The following is a 23,401-nucleotide window of genomic DNA, read 5'->3' as shown; positions in this document are numbered from 1 at the left end:
TGGCCGTTTGCCAGTAAAAATATATAAATTAGACGCGCTGTTATAATGGCAGCAGGGTTCAAAGCGTAGGAAAAAAGTAGCGGCTTATAGTCTGAAAAGTACGGTACATGTAATTAGAAGTCAAGATCTTTACCATAAAGCTACATTCAGAAGCTCTTTTACTCTAAGTTTACACTGAATTCCTGAGACTTGCATCACATGAGAGACGTGCGCGGCCTATTTTCATGGACATCAAGAACAGCACAAAGATGATGAGACAGTGAGAAGCAAGAAAAAATTAAATAAATAGTTTGGCTCACGGCTTTAACTAATATCCACAGCTTAGTTGCGTCAAGAAATATTACTTTCAGAGGCAGAAAATGGTGTGGAGTGAATTTTTTTGTACCGCAACTGTCAGTTGGCCCACCACAACAGAGTGCAACAAACTGTCAAAATGTTCAAGCTGGAGAGTTCCTTCTCAATTTGAAGTTTTAAAATGATTTGATATTTGACAAGAAAGAAGCAAGTTTTTCTGCACTCTTCAAAAAGTTCGGAAGATGTTTTGTTGTGGACATGACTGGATATTTAGATATACCCAAGCATTTTTTAATCATTTTACTTATATTGCAGCAGCTTTCAATCTTGACCTCTTCATTTAGTATCACTATAGTAGTGTGTATTTCCAATTTACTGTTCATTTAGTAGTTCAATAAAAAAAAAATTCTCTCTAGTGTATAAAATATGGTAAAGTCTTACGTCTGTGGTAAAATGTATTGTTGTTTATATGTTGACCTGGTTTATGGTTAATATTTCTGTATTTACGGGGCCCTTGCCCACCATCTGCAATTAAGGCATCATCAAATACTACAACATATATATATATATATATATATATATATATATATATATATATATATATATATATATATATATATATATATATATATATATATATATATATATATATATATATATATATGATCTTTCTCTAACAAAAAAGGATTTTATTTTCTCTAATTACATGTCCATTTTTCTCCTTCTAGGCCCGGGCCCCACACAGGAGGAGCTCCGGAGGCGAGTGGAGAATGGAGTTAAAGAGTTCTGGTACTTTGTCCGCAGTGAGGTGAAGAAACTGGCCAACACCGAGGAGAGCGAGAGGCCCAAGTATGCAGAGGTACTTCTTCAGGACCTGGGCCATCAGGAGCGGTGAGTGTTCTGCACTGCTCCAGGAGGCACACAGCAGTGGTGTCCTCTATCTCCACAGGTGTTTGTTAAACCATAGTTTTTTTTAAGTGTGAACGCAGCCAGCCTCAATGTTGTTTTGACTAGTTCCAATTTTACTAGTTCATACGTTACTGCATGTTTTACTCACACAATTAATCACAACCTCTGTGTCACTTCTAAATAACTCCCAAACTCCGGAGGTAGAGGAAGTCCCGGTTCTTCTTCTCCTTCGCTTAGAGCGTAGCTGTGTCGCTTGTGGTTGGCATGTGAAATGCGTTTGCCAGTGTGAAAATAACAAATAATATCACAAATACGTCGCTCCGGAGTATGAGTCGCATCCCGGCCAAAACTATGTAAAAACGTATAATCCAGGAAATACGGTAGATGTTGAAGTTAGGTATTACTTGTTTGCAACCATTGACCACTCTTGGACAAATAAGGATTTAGATCAAATCCATGGTACTCTGAAAAGGGAGAATATTTTCCTGCATTACTATAGTGTGGGGCTCGGCGATAAATCAAATTAATTCAATTAATTTAGGTGTTTTTATAATTGATGATGTGAAAAATGGCTAAATCATGAAATCAAGGGCTGTGTCCGGCCGTGTGCACGGAGCGGACAACTTTAGTGTCTTTTCACACATCTCTCTCACAACTATTTTCAAAGACAGGACCAACTAAAGCCTTGCGCCAATTTTGCACACCGTTATCACTTAATTAGAGCTGCGAGTTATGTCTTGGAGGAACCTTTATGTAGTATAATCTGTAAAAGTTTCAGAAGATTGCTGAGACACATTACAGCGGTTTTCAGCTCTCTGCCCAGCCAATATTTTCAGGAAAAGTCCAGCGAACAATGTAAAGTCTTCAGTTGTCTTTTTGACAAGCCTTTTCTACATTTCAAGAGCTGTGGCATGTGCTTTGTGAGTCTATGTGAGTGTGTATGTCTTGTCTCTTCAGCTTTCTCTCAGCCCGCCCCTTTTCTCCTTGTGCGAGTATCCATGGCGACACAATGTGTGTGTGCGTGCTTGCGCAGGCTTTTTGATAGGATTTGAAAACACGGTACAGGGCCGACTAGGTGAAAAAACGAGTAGCTTCGGCATTCTCCGGACTAATTAAAGTATTTAAAAAATGTATCGTTATGGAAAGCCAATATGATCACACTCAGCCACTTAGAAGCGGCGTATCGTGCCGTATTTTCCGACGCTTTTACAAAATAAAGCAGCGCTTTTAACGCTGTGCGCCGTACGTACTGCCTGGTGCTATCTTTTGGCTAGCGTGCATCTTAATACCTGGCGGTATGTTTTCAGCATGGCGGGGCCCCTCCAGCCAAAAATTATTTATTAATAAAATAGCTGTCCCTCCACTCGAAAATGCCCGTCCACATTTTAAAATACCCCGTCCAAAATACGGGAAGACGGCCCTCTATCAAAAAGCCGAGTGCGTCCGTCTGTCCATACAAAACATTGCTTTAGTCCACTGCAACTAGGGTAAGAAGGAGCTGTGGACCTGATCAGAAGCTGATCTGTGCAGAAGATGCTGCTGCAGCATGTTGTACTTTACTAGAATGTGTTCCTTATATTTCTATTTGGATCAGTTGGTTGGATGTATGAATTTATTAGAGCATAATGGATTTATAAAAATAATTGCTTTGTGGATAAATATGAAATTTCATCGTGACCCTGTATCGGGATGCGAATCGTATCGCGAGGGTCTTGGCAATACCCAGCCCTAACTGCAACTAGGATCTAATTTATAAAGTGGGATCTTCCACGTTAAGTTTGTGATATATAACTTAACTTGACAATATCCCATTACACAACTTTCAAGTGCAGGCTTTACAGATGTGAGGACAATCTGAACTAGAAACGGTGAGACTCCCACTTAAGTCAGTCAGTTTGACTAACCCAATGATACTGTTACTTCTTGAATGCTTTATCTGTTATACATACAAAATGGTGTTCAGATAAGACAAATCAGTTGTTGTAGTGAGCACAGAAGTGAGGTACTAAATGTATCAACTTTTTGGAATTAATTCACATTGGGTCATTTAAAATCATTCCTTAATCATAAGTACATATGCAATTGTAAATGTAAAATATATCTCACTTTATTATCAGCTTTATGCAAAACACCTAATTTTTACATATCCTCAATCATATTCAGCAATGCCAGAATAATGCACTCCAATAGCTGATGTACTACATATCCCTTTAAGTGTATATTTAAGAATTCTTTATGGTTAAATATAAAAATAATACATAGTCCAATTGCATTATGGAAAGTGGTTAATTGTAGGGAATAATAACAGTGTTTAGCTTCATTAGCATCTGAAAAACTATTACAGCTGATTTAACTCATTTCCCTTTTTTCTTTTGTTTTTAATTTTCTTCCATTATTTGCAGTTTACTTGTTTTATCCACCAACCATTTATTTAATGTATTAATCCATTACATGTATGTATGAATCTTTTTTTTTAATGGGTGAAATTAGTTGACACAGGTTTTAAAATGTTGTCTGATAAGATTTGGTTCATGTTTGTTTGGTTGATATGTGCAATGTTACGACAAGAGTAATAGTATTGGGAAAGGTAAACGTTTCAATTGGACACTTATTGTGATGTTCGCTCACTCACACAGACAGTACCCTCTGGTCCTGTCTCTACAATCAAACTCAATCTGTCCCCAGTCATGCAAGTAACAACTTGTTCACGTTTGTAACAATCTTATTTCATTCTTATATATATTTTTTAAGCTTTTAACCATGTTTCAACAGTATTCATGGGGAATCTGCGTTTCAGTTTTATGCAGCTAAAATCTGGAACAGTCTTCCTGAAGATGTGAGACAGGCTTCTACTCTGACAATGTTCAAATCTAAGCTAAAAACAGTTTTGTTTAGCTGTGCGTATGGCTGAAAGGATTTTTTCTTTGCACTCTTCTCTTTTGTTTGTGTTTTTATTAGTTTAGACAATCAGTTGGAATTTTATTGTATTTCTGTTTCTGTAATTTCTTTGTGATTTTAATGATTTTTTCCTGCTGTGTGAAGCACTTTGAATTGCCTTGTGTATGAAATGTGCTCTACAAATAAACTTGCCTTGCCTATTCCCTCATCAAAAACATACCTAGAGTAGCGTTTAGCTTCATTCACACTAGTTTGATGGATCTCCGTCTGATTTCTCCCATCTAATCACGATCAGTACAACTGTGTCCTGAGACCTGGAAGTGAGAGGCAAGCTTGAAATGCACTCAAATGTTTATCTTCAACCGTGTGTAATTCCCTTTGGCCAAAACACAGTAAATCCCAGGTTAAACAGCAGAGATCCAAATGTAATTGTGTTTGTTATAAACTTCTTCTTTTTTTGTTCTAATACATGAGATGCCAAACTAATGGTAATTGTGAGCATGTTTAAAGGCTTATAACAATACAAATAATGCCTAATATTTGTCCTTTAAGATTGTATTACAGCTGAGATTTTAGTGGAATTTGAAAGTATATGATTATGTGCACAAGGAAAATAATCCTATAAAAAAAATTAAATATCTTTGAGTTTAGTTGGGGAGTAGACTACATCTGAATTGAAGTCTTATGGCAAAGTACATCAAATTTAGAGCTCACGTAATGTAAAGAAGCTGAGAAGGCTGATGGTTCTGCTGCTGTGGCGGAGATGGGAAAGAGAAATATAATTTTGACAGAAAGGCAGAAGGGGAAAGGTGTGATTTCAAATGGATGTCTTGAGAGATTGGTTGAAAGGCAATGGTGTCAAACTGTGATTGAGAGCAACAGAACTTACACAGGAAATAGGAACAACTTTTGAAAGTTTAGCATTGCGTTTGATCATACGCAAGGCATCTAATGTTACATTGATTTCCAGAATTAGTGCTGAATCATAGTCAATATTTTTCATAACCATATTTCAATATCAACATAACAAACTATTAGCTTGCATGTTATTCCCCTGTTATTCGACAGGTAATATTCAGGTCAAATGAATAGGCCATACATTATCCACAATAGCGACGTGTTAAATAAACAACAGGCAGGTGCTGTGGTGTTACCACTCTCACTGCCAGCTCCCTTGGGTGCTGTCTCGGTCGCTTTGTCTCCGCTAATATCAGTGACCATACTAGTTTACATTGCCTCCTGTTGATAGTGTTGGATGCCTTGCTGTGCTCCTCGAGATCTACTCACGCAGCGATGCTAGCAGTGGAACCATGACAAATGATAATGTGTTAAGAGCAAGAGAAAAATCTAAATTGGCAAACTTTTCTTGCGTTATCTCAGTTGCTTTTTGACAACTGAGACGTAAATGTATTTCTCGCAACAAAGCGTTATGAAGTTCAACCAAAACTATGGCTCTTTTGAAGCTTTTAAAAACATTCTACTGTGTTGACCTTATGTGGTGCAACATAATTGGGCTGTCTTGGTCAATGGAGATAATATTGATTGGTAATGTTTGTTCTCACATTTCAGGGCAACTTTGTTACTTAAAATAAATAAGTGCACCCTTAAAATGATATTGTCCTTCTTTGCAACAGAGTTTGAAAGTGTTGCTGTCTCTTGTTACTTTCTAAGAGAGGCCAACATGCTCTGTTCCCCCTCATGATGTCATCTTGTAGATATAGTGTTCCTCACCATTCAACTTCACTATATTCAGTCATTTCTAAGCTTGAAGTACACATACAATGCATTAATTGTCTTTCCTTGGCATCTGATGTTTTACTATTTAAAATAAGACATTCTACTAACTAGCCCCAACGTATTAATGTAATGTGCAATTTAGCGTCAGAAATGCTTAGTTTGCTTATGATTTAGGGAATTAAGCACAGCACAGGAGAGCTCTACTCTGCTCAAATAAAAACTCTCAGGTCTGTGCCATCAAACAGTCTTATCGACACTATTAAAGAAACAAGTGTGAATGAAGCTAAAAACAACTCCAAGTATGTTTATGATGAAGGAACAATCTTAACGGTCCCATATCATGCAAAATCAAGTTTTCAGAGCTTTTAACCTTCTTACAGTGTTATTGGTACACCGCGCTCGAGAGGAACCGTAGCTATTTAGACCCACTTTGCTTCAAATGCTACTTCTTTTGTTCCAACGCTGCTGCGGCTGACAAGTGCCGCTGTTTCATGAGCTGTGTAGCGGCGCACACCTTGGCCTCTGTTTACACCCCCACCATCTCCACATTAGGCTACGTCATGGGATGGGTGGGGAACGCACGCTCACACTGAGGCTACGTCACGGGGTGGGCGGGGGAGGCAGATTGTTCTTCACTGCAAACAAAGCCATCTGCATTTCTGGGAGCGGGGTCCAAGATATGGGTGATATTTTATAACAATTATGTTGGATGGATATTGCACACTTCCATCCATTTTCTACCGCTTGTTCCCTTTCGGGGTCGCGGGTGACTGGAGCCTATCCCAGTGACTTCAGGCTTTAGGCGGGGTACACCCTGACAGTGGCCAACTCGTCGCAGGGCCAACACAGAGACATAGACATTACAGAAAAACATTCACTCTCACATTCATCCACTAGGGCCAATTTAGAGTCACCAATTTGCCTTAACATATGCATGTCTTTGGACGGTGGGAGAACCCGGAGAGAACCCACGGTAACACAGGGAGAACATGCAGACTCCACCCAGAGAGATCATGTGATGTTGGTCTGGTCCGGGAATTGAACCCATGATCTCCTTCTTGGGAAGAGCTTGGGAAGAGCGTGGCAAGAGCGCTAACCGCCTTTGCCACCGTGCAATTATTATAAAATATGCCCTTACTACAAAACAGGAAAAATAGCATGATCTTTAAATCATGGTAAATGCTTAAAAAAAGTAAATATGTGTCATATTTTCAAAACATCTTTACAAAAAGGCTTTATCAACTAGCCTGATTCGAATGGCTTTGTTTCTGTCTGATCACAGCAACAGTTTTGGCATCATGTCAGGAGCAGTGAACAACCTCAGTGCAACCTACAGTCTGCAATGACACTATGCTGACTTTTAAAGGACACATATTATGAAAATGGATGTCAAGATTATTAGGTGAATCAATAATTATGATTACTCAGGTCACAACACAATCGCAAGGTCCAGAAAATAATATAATATGAATCATACAATTGTAGGCAGCAACAATGAGCAATCTCAATTCATTATGGACAAAAAAGTCAAACTACGGTACATGAACAGTACTGTTTATGTCACCGTATCATTACTTTTTCATTCAGAAAGTCAGATTTCATAAAGCCAGTGAGAATGGCAATCCATTATACATGTGAAAGAAAGTAAATTCTGAATTAAACATTAATTTTGTTTGCTAATGGTTTCTTCTCGCAATAATCTCAAAAGTTAAATTTGTGACATCCCTAATTATGAATTATGCAAGCATGCAGCCGTGATGAACACAGTCTGACAGATGACATAAATCAACCTAAAAAACAGACTCCAAACATCACTGAAGACCTAAGCATCTCCACCTACGATTTCCCTAAACACGATCGATGAAGCCCTCTATGATGACAACACGAACAAGGCAGTTTACGTCGCCCGGATCGGCGTCACCGGGGCCCCATCCTGGAGCCAGGCCTGGGATGGGTGCTCGATGGCGAGCGCCTGGTGGCCGAGTCTTACCCCACGGGGCCCGGCCGGGCACAGCCCGAAAGAGCGACGTGGGGCCGCCCTCCCGCACCCGCAGGAGGATCCATAAGGGGCCGGTGCAGAGAGATCTGGGCGGCAGTCGACGGCAGGGGCCTCGGCGACCAGCCGCCACGTGTTGGAGTTTACCCTGGTGAACGAGAGGGTCGCGTCCCTCCGCCTTCGGGTGGGGGACAGGTCTCACTGTTGTGGTGGCCTACGGGTCGAACAGCAGTGCAGAGTACCCGGCCTTCTTGGAGTCCTTGGGAGGGGTACTGGACAGTGCACCTACCGGGGACTCCGTTGTTCTACTGGGGGACTTCAACGCCCACGTGGGCAATGACAGTGACACCTGGAGAGGGGTGATCGGGAAGAACGGCTTCCCCGATCTGAACCCGAGCGGTGTTCAGTTATTGGACTTCTGTGCTAGCCACGGATTGTCCATAACGAACACCATGTTCAAGCACAAGGGTGTCCATCAGTGCACATGGCACCAGGACACCCTAGGCCGAAGGTCAATGATCGACTTTGTTGTCGTGTCATCAGACCTCCGGCCGCGTGTCTTGGACACTCGGGTGAAGAGAGGGGCAGAGTTGTCAACCGATCACCACCTGGTGGTGAGTTGGATCCGCTGGCGGAGGAGGAAGCCGGACAGACTTGGCAGACCCAAGCGCATTGTGAGGGTCTGTTGGGAACGTCTAGTGGAGCCCTCTGTCAGTAGGGTATTCAACTCGCACCTCTGGGAGAGCTTCTCCCATGTCCCGGGGGAGGTTGGGGACATTGAGTCCGAGTGGACCATGTTCTCCGCCTCCATTGTTGATGCGGCTGCTCGGAGTTGTGGTCGCAAGGTCTCCGGTGCCTGTCGTGGCGGCAACCCCCGAACCCGGTGGTGGACACCGGAAGTAAGGGATGCCGTCAGACTGAAGAAGGAGGCCCATCAGGCCACTCTGGCTTGTAGGTCTCCGGAGGTCATCGACGGGTATCGGCAGGCCAAGCGAGCCGCGGCTCGTGCTGTCGCAGAGGCAAAAACCCGGGCCTGGAAGGAGTTCGGGGAGGCCATGGAGGAGGACTATCGGTCGGCACCAAAGAAACTCTGGCAAACCGTCCGGCGCCTCAGGAGGGGGAAGCAGTGTCTCACCAACACCGTTTACGGTGCGGGTGGAGGCCTGCTGACCTCGACTGGGGATGTCGTCAGACGGTGGAAGGAATACTTTGAGGATCTCCTTAATCCCTCAGTCACGTCTTCCGAAGAGGAAGTAGAGACCGGGGACTCGGAGGCTGGCTCATCCATCACCCAAGCTGAAGTCACTGAGGTTGTTCACAAACTCCTCGGTGGCAGGGCTCCGGGGGTGGATGAGATCCGCCCTGAGTACCTAAAGTATCTGGATGTTGTAGGACTGTCTTTGTTGACACGTCTCTGCAACATCGCGTGGCGTTCGGGGGGCGTGCCTCTGGACTGGCAGACCGGGGTGGTGGTCCGTCTGTTCAAGAAGGGGGACCGGAGGGTGTGTTCCAACTACAGAGGGATCACACTCCTCAGCCTCCCGGGTAAGGTCTATTCCAAGGTACTGGAGAGGAGAATCCGACCGATAGTCGAACCTCGGATTCAGGAGGAGCAGAGTGGTTTTCGTCCCGGTCGTGGAACACTGGACCAGCTCTATACCCTCCATCGGGTGCTCGAGGGTTCATGGGAGTTTGCCCAACCAGTCCACATGTGCTTTGTGGATCTGGAGAAGGCTTTCGACCGTGTCCCTCGGGGTGTCCTTTGGGGGGTGCTCCGGGAGTATGGGGTCCGGGGCCCTTTGCTCAGGGCTGTCCGGTCCCTGTATGACCGGAGCAGGAGCTGTGTTCGCATTGCCGGCAGTAAGTCAGACCTGTTCCCAGTGCATGTTGGACTCCGCCAGGGCTGCCCTTTGTCACCGGTTCTGTTCATAATTTTTATGGACAGAATTTCTAGGCGCAGTCAGGGGTCGGAGGGTGTCCGGTTTGGGGACAACAGGATCTCATCTCTGCTGTTTGCAGACGATGTTGTCCTGATGGCTCCATCAAACCCGGACCTGCAACATGCACTGGGACGGTTTGCAGCCGAGTGTGAAGCGGCTGGGATGAGAATCAGCACCTCCAAATCCGAGGCCATGGTTCTCGACCGGAAAAAGGTGGCTTGCCCTCTCCAGGTGGGTGGGGTGTCCTTGCCCCAAGTGGAGGAGTTCAAGTATCTCGGGGTCTTGTTCACGAGTGAGGGAAGGATGGAGCGTGAGATCGACAGGCGGATCGGTGCAGCGGCTGCACTGATGCAGTCGCTGCATCAGACCGTTGTGGTAAAGAGGGAGCTGAGCCGAAAGGCAAAGCTCTCGATTTACCGGTCGGTCTACGTTCCTGCCCTCACCTATGGTCATGAGCTTTGGGTAGTGACCGAAAGAACAAGATCGCGGATACAAGCGGTCGAAATGAGTTTCCTCCGCCGTGTGGCTGGGCGCTCCCTTAGAGATAAGGTGAGGAGCTCGGCCACACGGGGGGAGCTCGGAGTAGAGCCGCTGCTCCTCCACATCGAGAGGAGCCAGCTGAGGTGGCTCGGGCATCTGTTGCGGCTGCCTCCTGGGCGCCTCCCTCGGGAGGTGTTTCAGGCATGTCCCACCGGGAAGAGGCCCCGGGGAAGACCCAGGACACGCTGGAGAGACTATGTTTCTCGGCTGGCCTGGGAACGCCTCGGGATCCCCCCGGAGGAGTTAGAGGAAGTGTCTGGGGAGAGGGAGGTCTGGGAGTCCCTGCTCAGACTGCTGCCCCCGCGACCCGGCCCCGGATAAAGCGGCAGAAGATGGATGGATGGATGGATGGACGATCAATGAAACAAGAGGCCAAAGAACCCCACAAGGTCACAGCATGGCAAAAAAATAAAAAATAAAAAACATTCTAAAGGGTTAAACATCAACACAACAATATTGAAGTACACGAAACGTGTACAGAAGTTTAACGTCTGATTTAAACTTCTTAGCTGTTCTGTATAAGTAATTTTCCAGGTATTTTAAACCATATGAATGACATGATGACAGAAGTGCACCCTTTAATTCCACTCACACAAGTAACCCTTCAATAGAACATCGTATCGTACCTGTTTTGGCTCATTTTAACTTCAAATTCAGTCACCATATTTTTTAGTTTTTACCCAGCCTTTGCCTTCTCTCTCCGTCTTAGTCACAACTTCAGCTTCGTTTACAGTGCGATTTGGATCCTCACAATTAGCATAAAGCCAGTGTGCATTGTGGTTTCATTTAAGGCGTTTATCTCTCGCGCCCATGCGTCTGTGTCTTCCATGCACCGCTGAATCCACGCCGCACAACACTCCACTGACTGATTTAGGTCAAAGAAATGAGTAATGAATTAGGCTTGTGTAAGTAACCCATGCGGCATCTGCCTATAGCTACACAGTCTGTGGAGGATGTTGAAGTTATTGAACACTGAGGCGTATGAATGACAAGATGACATGTTTTCCCGGTTAAGCCCAGTTTTTTTTAGATCTGGTTTTGGTGGGTGGAAATTATTTAGAGGCGAAGGGCTAACAACTCTTACCATTAATCCCTCTGATTATCTCAAGAACTGCATGTGTTGTTATGGTTACCCAAACCAACCATTGCTCCAAGCATTATATTTGCTTAAGAATTGTTCAAGTATACATAGTTAACATATCCAAACCACACAATTCAAAAGGACATTTTAATTATTTTAGTGTTTTTTTTTCTTCATCCACTATTATATTTTGTTATGTTTTACTCAATCCTTCCCATAATACCATAATGTATATTTTAAGATTCAAATTCACATTCAGACGATAAGAAAAAAAAATCTGTTGCTATTGCATAAATTGTCCCTGATATTTGAATGGAATTTGAGCATTGATAACATAAATAAGAGGATTTTACAATATGGTCCTATTATTTCAACTTGTCTTCACAAACTGGCATTTGACTTACGCAAAATCCCACCAAACAAAGTCATAATTAGCAAAACATATCATTGGGACTTTTCTCATTGTACAAATTGTGTTAAATAATGTAAAGCTGACATATGTTGTTGTTGAGAGATGACCGACGCAGTTTGTGAGCAGCTATAAAAGGCACGTACCTATTAATCCACAGTTCCCTCTGAGCTGTATAAGGCAGTACATTGTGAATGCAAACAGTGCAGTACTAACATATGCTGACTGCTCTCAAACACTGTCAGGTGATTAGATGTGACGGAGCCTCTCAGATCCAGTCCTGAAGCTACATTTAACCACACACCTCCACAGACTCGGGGTGTTCAATATTTGGTGGATAACACAAAAGTGAAGTGAAGTTTGAACCCCAGCCTCCCGCGTGAAGGGCAAAGGTCTATTCCACTAAACTCCCACACTCGATCAAAGTGCTGAATAGAATAAATAAGCTCACTTCACCAACCAATTCATTACACAAATTAGCGCTCTGTGTTAATAATTAGAAAACATGAACAGAGCCTTGGTTACAAACACAGTCTTGTCTCTAAAATATAGTTTTTTTGTCTGTTGGTTGAACCTTGGCGCTGCTGTTGTTTTGCTTCTCTTCTGCACATGCTCAGTGAGGGCAAAACTTGCAAACATCCAAGATTCCCACACAGGTTTATTCAGAATCAGAAAGGGTTTATTTAATTGTCAATGAACAGATTTAATAAACATAGGAACTTGTCTTGGTGATCCGGTGCAACATAAAACAATGAACAATTAATAAGTCAAAAGATAAACAATTTACATCTGCTATGGGATGGAAAATACAATAAGCTATAAGATGAAAAATAACAATAAAAATTAAAAAAAAAGCCTGTAGATAGACTCATCCCCGTCCGAGATGAGCCCGGTTTTACGTTGAGTCGTGGCTGGAGGTGCAGTAGTTTGTGTACAGGGAGAAGTACGCAGCGTGGCTTGAGCATAGATCCGTGGGTTTGAGGCTGTGTGGTCCTCAGAGCGCATGTGCAAACCTCTAAAAGAAGCTGCTCTCCGCTCTGGTTCTAAAAGTTCATGTTCGAGCATGAACGGGCCTCTGAAAAGGGCCACAGACCGAGCAGCTGTGGAAAAAGTAGAACCATGCTTCCCACGCGGTACTGCCCAGCGGCCTGAAGAGGCCACTAAAATACACTCTGACTTCAGCCAAGCTTCAGCAGCAGAAGTGAGGGGGAAATGTTTTTTTTTTACTATATTTTAGGATAATTTATATATAATAGTAACACACTGAAATTTGCCTTAGGAGTAATGGTCAAACGCACTATTTTACTGCACATATATTACACATACTGAGAACTACTGCTGCACTTAATTTATAACGGCACTCTGATACGTTTTGGTTTTGCTGACTTTATTGTTGATTCGGGCAAATTCAGAACACTTAATTTCATTTCTTGAAACTTTTGATCCGTGGACAAAATTATACTTATAAAAATAGCAGAATTTCTTGCAGTTATCACAGGTACAAGATGTAATTATATTACCACCTACACAACATGTCAGACAGTTCTGCAGATGCAAGTACAAATGAAACATAATTGGTGCTAATCAGCAAAACTGGGATTTATAGCAAGACATTTCTAGCTGATGCATCCAGCTTCTCAGGCTTATGTTTGCAGAAGAGATGCAAGCCGGGCCGGGTTAATGCGAGATTTAAAAAGAAAGAAAATCTATAGAACCAATTTAAAGTTGTTTCTGTAAAATAGGTCAGAATAATAATTGACATTCAGAGCAGATGTAGTTGAAGAAAACTGCACATACTCGATGCCTTTGGATAATTTGAACTGTTTTGATTCAATCTTCCCTGGTTATGTTGTTTTTTGGTCCAGGTTTGGTTTTGTCCTTTGGCAGACCTAGTTGTGTGGGACGCTGTAACCAGGTTTAGCCTCGTTCCTTCTAGGCTTCCAAGTTTAGTCCTCTTTTGGAATGTTCAGAAGGTTTTTTGTTGAGAGTCAGGAGCGGTAACTCATATCATCTTGCATGTTGCCCTCTGTGATCGCCATAGTAACCCAAAAATGTTTCACTAATTTAATTTAGATATCATAGTGGAGATTTGGGAGATTTGTATTGCCGAATGCCCTTTCTGCCACTTGAAATTATGGAATTGTTATTGATAATTATATAATTTTTTTTACTGGACTATTATATCTGAGTAAAGGATCCGTTTTCAGCATCTTTCTGTTAGTGTCCCGTGAACACTAGCCTTGCTGCTAACATAAATGGCCTCTTCATGACACGTCGGCACTGTCTAAATGTCCACACTGTTCCCAGGGCACGAATGTCCGAATGTCCAGCAGGTGAAAAGTAATAGTTTCCCACAATACACTTTGAAAAGTAGTGTCAAGTGCGGGTCAATTTACAGGTAGACCATGTAACAACAGGTATTTCGCAGATACCTAGAGGAGCTGTTTTAAAGAACTGTTGACTCATGATTATGAATAAATGAACCATTACCATTGTGAAGTCGCTAACGTTAGCCGCTTACATTAACTTGAGCTGTGAAATGATCAATAGATTCCCATCTCAGGAAAAAAGGTTTAATAATCCAGTCCGTTTAGAGATTTAGCTTGCCCAAAACTTGTAAATCCATTCTTATCTATAGCTCGACCTACGACGAGGAGTAAGAAGCGAGCAAAGTGTCTGAAGTGCTGTCGCGGGGGCAATTTACAGCGTCTGTTAAAGAGTGCAGGGCTACGTAGTGAATGACGAGGGTTAAAATTCCAATTCAGCCATTAAGTCTACACAACCAGCACTATAAAATCGTCAATGCAAATTTAAAAGTCTACAAAATTGTCTGAAAAACAAGAATAAAGAGTACCGTAATATGTTTATCATCATATATTTGTTTTCACCATAATCCTGTCATCATTTCAAATTTATATTCCAAGTAAATGACTGCTGAGGGAATAACCTCTTAGTATTTGCATATTGTATTTTTAAACAGGCGACACATTTGCGATGCCATTTTTAACGCCCTGAAGATTGAGTCCAGATGTTGTATTCATTAACACTTAGTGGTAGAGGAGTGACAGCCTGTGTGGTTTTGATGATACGCGCGCCCGGCCCGTAAAACCTGTTTCAAATGTGTCCCCAGGGTAAAGCTGCCATTATTTTAACGCACAGGCACTTTTTAGCAAATACGGCGAGATGTAAATAGTTCCTCTAAACACATGGCAGTGATTAACTCCTCATTGCTTTTGAAATTGGAAATGTTTTATTAATCATGTCAGAGAAAATACCCTTGGAAAGCATCGACTTCTAATGGAATTTTTTCATGTCAAATACTGTATATATGACTTTTTTTCATATTTGTTTGGTTGGCATCAGCTCATTAGGGAAGAACGCTGGACTAATCTGAATCTCAGTCATTTGATCCCTAGAAAGGCTCTGCTGTTGTGTCCTTTTGCAAGACACTTCTCATCTCCAGTGTTATAAATGTCTGTGATTGTGAGATTGTATGAGTTGTTCTAAACTTTTAGAGAAGTGTGCTATGTAATCGGGACTTTCTCTCGCAAATATTTTATAGATTTTTTGAGGCATTGGGGGGCAAATAGAATAAACCATAATGTTAAGTAATGTTTTGTTTTTTCTACTTAGCTTTGCACGTTAAATGAAATGTGTTTGTGTGTGTGTTGTTGTAGATCCGTCATGACAGACTTGTACTACCTCAGCCAGGCCGACGGCGTGGGCGAGTGGAGAGCAAAGGAGGCCAAAGATCTGTCTGACTTGGTGCAGAACAGGATCACCTACTTACAGGTAATTAAGCTTTTTATTCCTTTCTATCCTCAGGTGTAGGTGAGGTGGGAGTTAGAGCGAAAGATGTGTTGTATCACAATACCCGTTTTGGATTGACATTTACTGGCACAGATTTTAGCAAGTTCCTTTTGTAAAATTATCGTTTGAATATTGTCATCAAAATAATGAAAAAAAAATGAAAAAAAATATTTTAATTTAATTTTTGTCCATATTACCCACTCTTATAGGTAAATAAACATTCTGATTTGGGATTTTATGGCGTTATCCTTATGAAGTTGTGTTACTGATCACCCAAAAATTATGATCTGATGGAAAAGGACATAACTGATGGCGTTATCCACGGCCGGGGTTCAAGCCTTGGAGCAGCTCGTCACCAACACAAGCCTGGGGGAAATTAATTTTAAAAAAGGAGGCGTTTGTCATAAAAAACACTACATTTTTTGAGTATTCTGAGCTTTTAACCATGTTCTAACACTATCCCTCATCAAAAACATACCTGGTGTTGCATTTAGCTTCATTCACACTATTTTGATGACTCCTCTGCCCTCCGAGCATCAAGAACACGTTTTGAACCACCTCGATAACTGATGTTTTTTTTAACTGTGATGTGGTTCAGAGAATATTTTTTGCTCTTTTTAAGTCCATAAATTATTGCCGGACTCATTCTGTGCATTTCTGCCGTCAAATCACGATGAGTACAACTGCTTATACCAGGAAGTGTTGATTTTTAAAATGCCAATAACAATACAAATAATGCATCATATTTGTCCTTTAGCTCTTTACATTGTCATTGCCAGTTCCTCTTCCTCCTCCTATACAAACCAGGTTGACGTGTACTTACCCTCAGTGCCAGCCTGTTTTCTCACAATCCCAAAGACGCTGAACGTGTAAGTGCAAACATCTCATTTGCACCATCCATAACTGTCACAGGCCATTCCTGGAGAGGCAAGTGAACGCTGAGATTTCTGACAGGTGCGATTCCTGACAGGTGCGATTCCTGGAAGCTGTCGGCACTTTGTTCACACACCGACGCTCCAAACACATGCTAAGCTAAACGCATGCAAGATGTACTGGAAGGCGAGGAAGGACAGGCACAACACAATTTATATTCAACACAAAGTCCCGGTGTGATTCTAGTCAAACCCTGGTTTAGTCCTGGTTTGGATATGATTTTGATCCTGGTTTAGATCTGGTGCAATTTTGATTTACAGTTTTAGTTCAGACCTGGTTTAGTCATGGTTTATTGCTGGTTTTGACACATAGCGCACATGGTTTACATCCAGTGCAGTCCAGCTTTAGTACAAGTTTAGTCCTGGTTTAGTCCTGGTTTCGATCTGATTTAGTCTTGTTGTTTTTCCTTATACAGGGTCCGAAGAAGACCAACCAAAACAACATAGCAACTTGGACAAACATACTTGAGCCTATTTTAGCAAAAAAAATTGAGACAATTTTGTGCTTTTTGAGGGAAAGTGCAAAAACCAAGTAGTAAACAATGATGAATATGCAAGTAAATTGTAAATCTGAAATTATGAGTTAAGTGAGCTCTAATTTTGTCTGAAGACCCCGAGAAAACCTGTCAAAAGAGCGCCACCTAAAAAACCTATTTACCGGGCTGCAATTGGAGCTCTGACTAGAAAAAATTCAACGTGCACAGCTGAAATTTGGCATAAAAAAATAAGTCATGACCTCGCCCTAAACCCTCCAGTAGGTCTGTTGTATTGGATCAGCCCCGATAATTAAAAAGTCACACATCATCTTTTGACATCTCCAACAGTTTTAATGGAAAACATTTCAAACTTGGTCAAAACGTTGAAAACTCATATGCAATGAACGATGTCAATTTGATTTTAAATAGAACATTGGGCGTGGCCATGGTGAAGTTTCAACAAAATCACAATTTATTGAGCTTTTACAAACATCTGATTTGAACGTACCCAATAGAGCACTTGAATTGTGAGAATTGTGAGCTGGACATAATGAAATGCTAATTAAGGGCCCCTTTTTTTTAAAGTGGCGCTCCCTTCAAATTATTTTTTTTGAAATATATAAACGTTTCTTTGACATGGACTTCTGAAAATAATTACACAGCGTGCTGATTATAGCACAATCTGACAACGAAATAGAAGTTTTGAAAACCTAAACGTGCATGAAAAGTCATAAAATTTGGCACAAATTAGAGCTCGGCTCAAATTTACTTTACGTAAAGTCGCCAAGATCCTACGTTACAAACCGGCTCAGCGGCGCCCTCTTGAAAATCTAAATACATTACACCAATGGAGGGAACAGAGCCTTTTATTTAATTTTTTTCGTAGACAAATGAAACTTGGCAGATACATAGAGCATCCCAAGACAAACAATAGAATATTTTATGGCCCCGCCCTAAACCTATAGTCTCAGGGTGTCGTCATAATGAGCTCTTAATGAAACGGCAATTTTAAAAACGCAAAGGTCCTGGTAAATGTGTAACCTGGCTCACGCCAGATTGAGCTGTGTTTCACTCATTGAGTTCTTCACATTAGTCAATCTGAAAGTTTTTCGCCGAAAGCCGTCGGGATATTAAAAAAATACTTCACGCTTATAGATCAAAGCGCCACAACAGCGGACAAAGCAGAAAAATCTAAATTGTGTTAAATCCCGTGGTCAGAATAGCACAGTCCTCGTTCTTATCTACAAATGTACAAAGCACCATTGAGTGCAAGTTTTTTGTACAATTTAGTCCATATTTCTCCTAAAATAGAACGACGTACGACTGTCGGCGCCGCCATGTTTTTTTGGGTCAGATTGTTTTGACTTTTGCCGAAACCACAATGCTGCTCTTTGATTGGTTCTAGCCCCGACTGTGAGCCCTTAATGCCATGTGATTGGTCCAGTTACCACTGGTGCGTGCTGCAAACGAATCAGCGGGAGTCTTACAACATGGATTCTCAAGAGTTAGTGAACTAACGAAAATGTCATTTTGCTGGTAAGATTAGTAAATTTGACAAAGATGGTTTGCTTTGGAAGGAGCCATTGAGGCGTGTATTTTGAAGAGCTGGCCATATTGATACGTATTGATCTTTAAAAATTGCTCACTAGTGCCCTCTGTAAATGTATAATGGGATGGAGACTTGACACCTGCCATGTTTCAAAATATGTAAAGCCAGGATTGGTGGTTAGCCCTCCCACTGAAGTGCCCTCCTGTGGTTGCAAGAATTGGTTTAGTCCTTGTCATATTTGCTCCAGCTGTAACCGTCAGATGAACACTGTGATGTCTGATAATCGCAATTCCTGCAGCCTGTCAGCACTTTGTTCCCACGTGCACTCTCCATTCATATGCAAAACTATTTGCATGTGAGACACGAGCTAGAATAGTGGGACAGGAGAGGCAGAACATGCACAGAGGATTGATGCACTCTCCATAACTGCTATATTTGCATCGCACTCCCGTGGGGTATGTAAATATTTTAAATTAAACACGCTGTTAAAATGTCTGTATGTTTGTATTCTCTTGGCCTTTCGCGATGACTTCATTAGTTTGAATAGATGCATACATGTTGAGTTTTGAGTATGTGTTTGTTAAGATTAAAATGGCTTCGTATTACTTGATAATGGAAGAAGAAATCAAAGACTTGCAGGTTGCTTACCTCCACCAGAAAAGTTAAAGAAACCCTTTGTTGCCTGCGCTCTTACTGTTAAATAAAATGAACTACAATCACAACTGAACCTGTGTTGCCAGTGGTTAAACACATTAGACACATACAGGTTTTTCCCCTCTCAGTTTATGGACAGGCCTCATGTTCTGCTTCTTCACCAGAATTCCTTCAGTGAGCTGTAGAGGCTGCATTCTGATTTCTGATTGGATCATTATCTTGAGAATCAAAACACCAATAAATTGGACATCATGATCAATGTGATAATCAAGAATATATCAGCATTACAGTAGGAATCCTACTTGAAATCTTCCTGCTGTAAGCCAAAAGACCTAACTTATCTGGTTATGTCCCTCCTCAGTACTGGGTAATATATTGCTGATGTAGAACAACGGCAGCAATGAGGAGCATGTTTTATAAAGAGCGTGCAGCCGGTCTGAACGGGTGGAGACAGCAGTGCCACTAACAGCTGCTGTCACCACCGCTGAGAGGGCACGGTGTTCCACCGGCTGCCTCTGCTCATTTATCAAACATACACTCACACACTTTTGGCCTACTCGACTGCAAAACAAAATGCTATAATTCTGTTTGTACTGCCTAAAACTGTAAATAAAAGTATTTTTGCAGAAGGGAAATTTCCAAGCAGGATTATAATTAGAATCTAATTGAAGGGGCAAATTAAAAAAAAAGAATAATAGCTGCAGAAAGATTGAGTAAGCTTCCTTCCTCTCAACAGATAAAATAGCCATTAAAAACAATGATACATTGGGGCCTGTGTTGAAAGGGAAGATTCATATGGAGATGTGAGAAGGGAGGAGCAGAATGCTCTGCCGTCCACTGCGAAGCTGGAAGAAGCCTCAAAACACACATAAACAAGCACATGCTAAATACAAGGCACTTCTGTCCTTTTTTAGGGGCGAGCGAGAGGGGCGAGCGAGGGGCGGGTAAGGGGCGAGCAAGGGGGAGGGCGAGGAGCGGGGCAAGTGAGGGTGGCGAGTGAGGGGGGCGAGTGAGAGGGGCGAGTGAGAGGGGCGAGTGAGGGTGGCGAGTGAGGGGGGCGAGTGAGGGGGGCGAGTGAGGGGGGCGAGTGAGAGGGGCGAGTGAGAGGGGCGAGTGAGAGGGGCGAGGAGGGGGGCGAGGAGGGGGGCGAGTGAGGGTGGCGAGTGAGGGGGGCGAGTGAGGGGGGCGAGTGAGGGGGGCGAGTGAGGGGGGCGAGTGAGGGTGGCGAGTGAGGGGGGCGAGTGAGGGGGGCGAGTGAGAGGGGCGAGGAGGGGGGCGAGTGAGGGTGGCGAGTGAGGGGGGCGAGTGAGGGGGGCGAGTGAGAGGGGCGAGTGAGAGGGGCGAGGAGGGGGGCGAGTGAGGGGGGCGAGTGAGGGGGGCGAGTGAGGGGGGCGAGTGAGAGGGGCGAGGAGCGGGGCGAGTGAGGGTGGCGAGTGAGGGTGGCGAGTGAGGGTGGCGAGTGAGGGGGGCGAGTGAGGGTGGCGAGTGAGGGTGGCGAGTGAGGGGGGCGAGTGAGGGTGGCGAGTGAGGGTGGCGAGTGAGAGGGGCGAGTGAGAGGGGCGAGGAGCGGGGCGAGGAGCGGGGCGAGTGAGGGTGGCGAGTGAGGGGGGCGAGTGAGAGGGGCAAGCGAGGGGGAGAGCGAGGAGCGGGGCGAGTGAGGGGGGCGAGCGACGGGGGAGAGCGACGAGGGAGAGCGAGGGGGGCGAGAGCCATTAACTTTTAATCGTCAAATAAAAACGTTTGTATGAGGCTCAGCAAAATAATATGTCTGTTTGCCGTAACCCGACCGACCCAGTGTGAAACTAGCCGACTGAAATGTTTTTATCAGCATTTTGTTGAAAAAAATTTTAATTATTTTATTTTTCAATTATTTCGCCGACTCACCGACCGGACTTCCCTAAACCACCGTGTTGAACATTTTTATCACGCTTGTTATCCTATCTTTCATCCTTATAGCAAAAACAACGCACTGCGCAGCGCATGTGCGTCTGCATAGTCAGTCCCCCACATGCGTCTGTAACAAAACAGACCGAGAGTTGATGACGACAAATTGCCTTTAACACGTTGGTGCACCTCCGTCGGCGCCACTCTAGTGTCCATAGGACATGCCAGGCTTTGTCAGGGTGTTTTACGCAATGCATTCTGGGATTGACACACACCCAGTAGCGTCATCACAACAAACATGGCGGTGCCCGTGTCCCCCGTACGTTCCCCCCGCTCTCCTTCGCTACCAAAATAAAGGATAGTGGCGTACAAAAGGTCGATTGAAATGTCTTAAAATCGGGTTGATAGAGACGTTTTCCGTCATTGACTGTTGAAGCCTGACCCCTGGTGGTCACTCAGACTCAAATAATAATCAATAATTTTTGCCTTCAAAGTAAAAAAAATAAGAATTTGCCTACCGTCCGAGCCACTTGAAAAATGTTGGCTCGGGTTACAGCAAACAGACAATTTATTTGGGGTAGCCTGAATTACACACATTTGACCCTTGTTTATTGTATTGGTAAGAGTATGTTATTATGTCACATCTGCTGCCTGCCTGCAATGAAATAAAATTATAAACTTCGCCAAAATTAACAAACTAAACAAAACAAGATTTTTAGTCAGATAATGATGATTATCCTACGTTTTAGAGAAAGTAGTAGTCAATACTTTTATTACTCTAGATCTACGTCCCCAAAGGAATCAATCTTTTTTTCCTGCCTTTCCTGCCACTTTGTCACTTCTGTTGTCCGTTTCTTCATTGCATCTCTCCTTTTCAGTCAGGTTTTAGACCTCATCACAGCACTGAGACTGCTCTTGTCAAGGTGACAAATGACATCCGCCTGAACACTGACACGGGCAAAGCCTCAGTCTTAATTCTGTTAGATCTGAGTGCTGCTTTTGACACTGTCGATCATGGGATCCTCTTACAGAGACTAGAGGACTGGGTGGGCATCACTGGCACTGCCCTAAACTGGTTAAGGTCCTATCTGGAAGACAGGAAGTACCTTGTTGAAATTGGTAGCTGTGTCTCAGACCACATGACCCTGACCTGTGGAGTGCCCCAAGGGTCAGTCCTGGGTCCCCTTCTGTTCAACCTCTACATGCTGCCGTTAGGTCAGTTGATACGCAGTGAAAATGTGTCCTATCACAATTATGCAGACGACACTCAGATCTATGTTTCACTATCGGCAGGTGACTATGGACCAGTAGATTCACTCTGTCACTGCATCCAACAGATCAGTTTGTGGATGCAAAACAACTTTCTCCAGCTGAACTCAGACAAGACTGAAATAATCGTTTTTGGCCCACAGAAACAAAGAGAAAGTGTTAGCGGTCACCTCCAGAGTCTCGCTCTAAAACCTACAAACCAAATTAGAAATCTGGGGGTAATAATGGACTCAGACTTGAACTTTAATAGCCACGTCAAATCAATAACATCAGCAGCTTTTTACCATCTAAAAAACATTGCCAAAATCAAAAATATAGTGTCAAAACCAGATTTAGAGAGACTTATCCATGCGTTTGTCTCCAGTAGATTAGACTACTGTAACGGCCTGCTCACTGGCCTCTCCAAACGAGCTGTAAAACAGCTGCAGTACATCCAGAACGCTGCTGCTCGGGTCCTGACTGGAACCAGGAAGTACCATAACATTAGTCCTGTTCTCAGGTCTCTGCACTGGCTCCTGTGGCTCAGAGAATAGACTTTAAAGCAGCTCTGCTTGTGTACAAGTCTCTCCATGGCCTAGCACCAAAGTACATCTTGGATATGTTAGTGCCATATGAACCATCTCGGACTCTGAGGACCTCAGGGACCGGCCTCCTGCTGGTGCCCAGAGTCAGGACAAAACATGGGGAATCTGCGTTTCAGTTTTATGCAGCTAAAATCTGGAACAGTCTTCCTGAAGATGTGAGACAGGCTTCTACTCTGACAATGTTCAAATCTAAGCTAAAAACAGTTTTGTTTAGCTGCGCATATGACTGAAAGGATTATTTCTTTGCACTCTTCTCTTTTGTTTGTGATTTTATTAGTTTAGAAAATCAGTTGGATTGATAATTTTTAATTTAGTTAATTTTATTGTATTTCTGTAATTTCTTTGTGATTTGAATGCATTTTTCCTGCTGTGTGAAGCACTTTGAATTGCCTTGTGTATGAAAATTATTTGCTCTACAAATAAACTTGCCTTGCCTTGC

The 23,401-nt window shown here is 43.0% G+C and overlaps 1 protein-coding gene across 1 annotated transcript in view; it reads left to right on the top strand.

Annotated features, from left to right (window-relative positions):
* Window positions 1-23,401, top strand: part of fut8b (fucosyltransferase 8b (alpha (1,6) fucosyltransferase)) — a 199,929-nt gene that overhangs the window by 133,398 nt on the left and 43,130 nt on the right. The window contains exons 5-6 of the mRNA XM_072446193.1: window positions 1,023-1,185; window positions 15,482-15,596. Of these exons, the coding sequence (XP_072302294.1) occupies window positions 1,023-1,185; window positions 15,482-15,596 (278 nt within the window). The remainder of the gene's footprint in view (window positions 1-1,022; window positions 1,186-15,481; window positions 15,597-23,401) is intronic.

The sequence above is a fragment of the Eucyclogobius newberryi genome, unplaced genomic scaffold, assembly GCF_026437365.1.
Source record: "Eucyclogobius newberryi isolate DKJ021-1_F unplaced genomic scaffold, fEucNew1.0.hap1 SCAF_1, whole genome shotgun sequence".
NCBI lineage: Eukaryota > Metazoa > Chordata > Actinopteri > Gobiiformes > Gobiidae > Eucyclogobius > Eucyclogobius newberryi.
The sequence above is the reverse complement of the archived record's forward strand: the minus strand, read 5'-3'. Positions and strand labels throughout refer to the sequence as shown.